Source organism: Chiloscyllium plagiosum, unplaced genomic scaffold (genome assembly GCF_004010195.1).
Source record: "Chiloscyllium plagiosum isolate BGI_BamShark_2017 unplaced genomic scaffold, ASM401019v2 scaf_24470, whole genome shotgun sequence".
Taxonomy (NCBI): Eukaryota; Metazoa; Chordata; class Chondrichthyes; order Orectolobiformes; family Hemiscylliidae; genus Chiloscyllium; species Chiloscyllium plagiosum.
Genome location: NW_025205247.1, coordinates 4,183 through 9,250, shown reverse-complemented (window position 1 = coordinate 9,250; position 5,068 = coordinate 4,183). Strand labels below are relative to the sequence as shown.

General features: G+C 57.3%; 1 protein-coding gene across 1 annotated transcript; it reads left to right on the top strand.

The window, feature by feature from the left end:
* Nucleotides 1–244: 244 nt before the first annotated feature.
* LOC122546427 (protein starmaker-like) lies at nucleotides 245–1,643 on the top strand (the record flags this gene model as incomplete). Its single annotated transcript, XM_043685139.1, has 1 exon — nucleotides 245–1,643. A coding segment is annotated over one exon (1,399 nt), but the record flags the coding sequence as incomplete, so codon positions are not given.
* Nucleotides 1,644–5,068: the final 3,425 nt, after the last annotated feature.

The window sequence follows — 5,068 nt, the reverse complement described above, 5'->3', positions numbered from 1 at the left end:
TGCTGTATATTTCTGTGGCGTTATGGCTCGAAGGTGTTAAACTGACAGGTCTATCGATTCCTGAATCCTCAGCACCAACTCGAGAGACCTCAGGATCGGAATTAGACAGTTAGTACAAACCCATCGGCAATTTCCTGATCAATCTGGCTCATCAATATCTTGGTTCCCCGATACATGTGGGACTTAAGATTAATTATTTCCCAGCATTCTCTCCACTCAGTGTGTCTGTCTGAACTGCTTTTAGGTTCAAGAACGTCGACCCCAGCAGCGACCAGCACGTCGACCCCAGCAGCGACCAGCACGTCGACCCCAGCAGCGACCAGCACGTCGACCCCAGCAGCGACCAGCACGTCGACCCCAGCAGCGACCAGCACGTCGACCCCAGCAGCGACCAGCACGTCGACCCCAGCAGCGACCAGCACGTCGACCCCAGCAGCGACCAGCACGTCGACCCCAGCAGCGACCAGCACGTCGACCCCAGCAGCGACCAGCACGTCGACCCCAGCAGCGACCAGCACGTCGACCCCAGCAGCGACCAGCACGTCGACCCCAGCAGCGACCAGCACGTCGACCCCAGCAGCGACCAGCACGTCGACCCCAGCAGCGACCAGCACGTCGACCCCAGCAGCGACCAGCACGTCGACCCCAGCAGCGACCAGCACGTCGACCCCAGCAGCGACCAGCACGTCGACCCCAGCAGCGACCAGCACGTCGACCCCAGCAGCGACCAGCACGTCGACCCCAGCAGCGACCAGCACGTCGACCCCAGCAGCGACCAGCACGTCGACCCCAGCAGCGACCAGCACGTCGACCCCAGCAGCGACCAGCACGTCGACCCCAGCAGCGACCAGCACGTCGACCCCAGCAGCGACCAGCACGTCGACCCCAGCAGCGACCAGCACGTCGACCCCAGCAGCGACCAGCACGTCGACCCCAGCAGCGACCAGCACGTCGACCCCAGCAGCGACCAGCACGTCGACCCCAGCAGCGACCAGCACGTCGACCCCAGCAGCGACCAGCACGTCGACCCCAGCAGCGACCAGCACGTCGACCCCAGCAGCGACCAGCACGTCGACCCCAGCAGCGACCAGCACGTCGACCCCAGCAGCGACCAGCACGTCGACCCCAGCAGCGACCAGCACGTCGACCCCAGCAGCGACCAGCACGTCGACCCCAGCAGCGACCAGCACGTCGACCCCAGCAGCGACCAGCACGTCGACCCCAGCAGCGACCAGCACGTCGACCCCAGCAGCGACCAGCACGTCGACCCCAGCAGCGACCAGCACGTCGACCCCAGCAGCGACCAGCACGTCGACCCCAGCAGCGACCAGCACGTCGACCCCAGCAGCGACCAGCACGTCGACCCCAGCAGCGACCAGCACGTCGACCCCAGCAGCGACCAGCACGTCGACCCCAGCAGCGACCAGCACGTCGACCCCAGCAGCGACCAGCACGTCGACCCCAGCAGCGACCAGCACGTCGACCCCAGCAGCGACCAGCACGTCGACCCCAGCAGCGACCAGCACGTCGACCCCAGCAGCGACCAGCACGTCGACCCCAGCAGCGACCAGCACAGCCCCAGAGCAAACCTCCCCTCCCCCCCACCTTCACCGTCCTGTCACTGTCTGAGCCTGTGTGGGTAGGACCCCCTCCCCCTCCACCCCCTCCTTCACCGTCCTGTCACTGACCGAGCCTGTGTGGGTAGGACCCCCTCCCCCTCCACCCCCTCCTTCACCGTCCTGTCACTGACCGAGCCTGTGTGGGTAGGCCGTGTCCTGAGAATCCTTATATTCTATGGCGTTCTCTCGGAAGCGGCGATGGGGTTATTGCCTTCGCTCCCCTCCCCTGACCCGGCCACAATCTCAGACAGCACATTCCCACATCCCAATCACACGCCCCGTTCCGAAAGGTTGCTCTAATTCTTGGTCGCCCACGCCCCCTTCATAGAATCCTACAGCACAGAAACAGACCCTTCGGCCCAACCAGTCCGTGCTGATCACAATTCCAACTAACCCAGTTCCAGCTGCCTGCTCCTGGCCCATATCCCTCCAAACATTTCCGATTCATGGCCTTATCCAAATGGCTGTTAAATGTTGTAACTGTCTCCAAATCCACCTCTTCCTCAGGAAGGTCATTCCACACACAAACCACCTTCTGGGTAAAACATCGGCCCCTCCTCTCCTTTTTAAATCTCTCTACTCTTACATTAAAAATGTTCCCCTTCGAGTCTCAAAATCCCATGTCCTGGGGAAAAGACCTCGCCCACTAATCCTATCCATCGCCGTCATTATTTGATACACACTCGCTCCACTGAAGTCCCAGATTACCCAGCCTTCCTCTCTAACACAAACCTTCCACACCCGATAACTTCCCGGGAAATCTCTTCAGGACTCTCTCCGGTTCAATAATATCGTTCCGATAACAGGGAGACCAGAACGGGACACAGTATTCCAGAGGAGGTCTCACCAACGTCCTTTAATATCCCACTCTCCCCCTCACACCGCACTCCCTTTAATATCCCACCCAGTCTGATCCCACTCTCCCCCTCACTCCCCACACCCTTTAATATCCCACCCAATCTAATCCCAATCTCCCCCACACCCTTTAATATCCCACCCAGCACCTTCCTTCCCTATTCTTTGATGCAGTCACTGACCTTTTTGGATTATTCCCCCCACAGCTCCATTGAGTCGAGAAGTGATGATTATCATCGCACTGATTGTGGTCCTGGTGTTCCTCATTATCTTGCTCACAGTGCTGGTACTGAGACGCAGAGTGAGCAGACATCGGTATGATGGATTGCCATCCCGTCATCTGCTGTCACCGGGGGGGATACATGTTTCCTCCATCTCGCTGTGAGCAGTGGAGCCAAACCCAGCTGTGATGTCAGCACAGGACGTGCGGAAGTTTGCATGATGGGAAGTGATGCTAACTTGATGTCAATGCTCAACCAACTGACTGTGAAAGGAACAGGCCTCTGTGGACCCTGCAAGTGCCTGACAAGCCGAGGGTCAGTCGGCCGGGTTGGGGGAGCCAAAGGGGATAGAATAAGGAATCATGGACCCAGATGTTCTCCACTGCCCTTGGAATCTCTTGGAAGGTTCTGATCCACAGGGTCTGGGCAAGAGAAGGGAATGGGACAACTCCAGAGCCCTCCTCCCAGTGAAGAGCCCCAGAATTTGGAATTGGCAGGAGAGGACGAGGTGCAGTCCAGTTCAAGCCACAGCGATGGGATTAGAGCTCACTTGATGATGGTCACAGAGTAACAGCAACCCAGAGTTGGGCGCTGGATAGGAAGCTGTTCCGAATTACCGAGATACATGCATGTTGTCAGCCATTTAAATCCAAATACAGATTAAGATTTTAAAATACAGTTTAAGGGTCTCTCTCTGTCACACCATGCCAACCAGGGAGGTGGGGTAAATAAGGGGTTTGTACGCACAGAGAACAATGGGGAGGCAGTGTGGATATTGGCAACACCCAGACTGCTGTCAACTTTATCAATCATTGTCAACTTCACCTTCCTCTCCTCAACTTTATTGAAAGCAACGTTCAACAGGGATCAATGTGAGGGGATGCACTGGGGTGGGGATGCAAGGCAAGGGAGTAGATGGTGGGCAGTAGGACCCTGGGTGTGCCCGAGGGTCAGAGGGAGCTCAGTGGGTGTGTTCCCCGCTCCCATAAGGTAGTGGGACAGGCGGGTGAAGTGGTTAAGGAGGGAGACGGGACACTTCCCTTTATTAGCCGGGGAGGGGGGACAGAGTTGAAGAGCAGGGAGTAAGGCTGGAACTGTCTCAAACACTGGTTAGGCCCCAGCTACAGTACTGGGAGTGGGGGAGATTTACCGGGGGGGGGGTCGCCTGGGCTGGAGAGTTTTGATTCTGAAGAGAGATTGGACCGACTGGGTCAGAGCTGAGGGGGGGGGGACTGGGGTGGAAATCATGACTGGGATGTATATAATGATGAGGAACGTAGGCAGGACAGACAGGAAGAAACATTCCCCCTTGATGGAGTGACCAGGGCAGGGGGCATTGATGTAAGGAAGTGTGGATCAGATATGGTGGGACATTGGGATACCTTCTGGAGTAGGTGGGACCTGTACAAGGAGGATGGGTTGTATCTGAACTGGAGGGGCCTCAATATCCTGGGGGGGAGGTTTGGGAGAGCTCTTCGTGGGAGGGTTTAAATGAGTTTGGCGGGGGGAGAGAGGTGGGGGGGGGGGAACCGGAGCTAAGTGGAACATCTAGTAAAGAGAAAGAAGGAAGCCTACTTAAGGTCGAGGAGGCAAGGATCAGACAGGGCTCTAGAGGGTCACAAGGTAGTCAGGAAGGAACTGAAGAAGGGGCTTTGGAGAGTGAGAAGGGGACATGGAAACCATTAGCAGGTAGGGTGAAGGGAAACCCTGAGGCATTCTACACTTACGTGAGGAGAAAGAGGTTGGCTGGAGTGAGGGTAGGGCTGATCGGGGATAGTGGAGGGAACTTGTGCCCGGATTCGGAGGAGTTAGTGCTGTGCTTCCGTGTTCACTACTGAGAGGGACCTTGTCGTTTGTGAGGACAGCGTGAAACAGGCTGATACGCTGAAACAGGTTGATGTTAAGAAGGAGAATGCACTGGAAATTTTGAAAAACATGAGGATGGATGTGTCCCCATGGCCAGGAGAAAGTGAGGAACTGCAGATGCTGGAGATCAGAGTGGAAGAGGGTGTTGCTGGAAAAGCACAGCATGTCAGGCAGTATCTGAGGAGCAGGAGAGTGGGCGGTTCTCCTTCGAATCCTCCCACAGCCGCCAAACCAAAGGGGTCGTCGTGGTGACCTGGGTGGGCCCCAGCTCTGCCTGCATCTTTGTCGGGTACGTGGTACAGTTCATCCTCCGCAGCTTCACCAGCTCCATCCCCCCTTCCTCTACTCCATCGATGACCGTATTGGTACCACCTCGTGCTCTCACGAGGAGGTTGAACAGTTCATCAACTTTGCCAACGTCTTCCAGCCTGACCTCAAGTTCACCTGGACCATCTCACACGCCTCCCTCCCCTTCCTGGACCTCTCCATCTCCATTTCTGATGATGC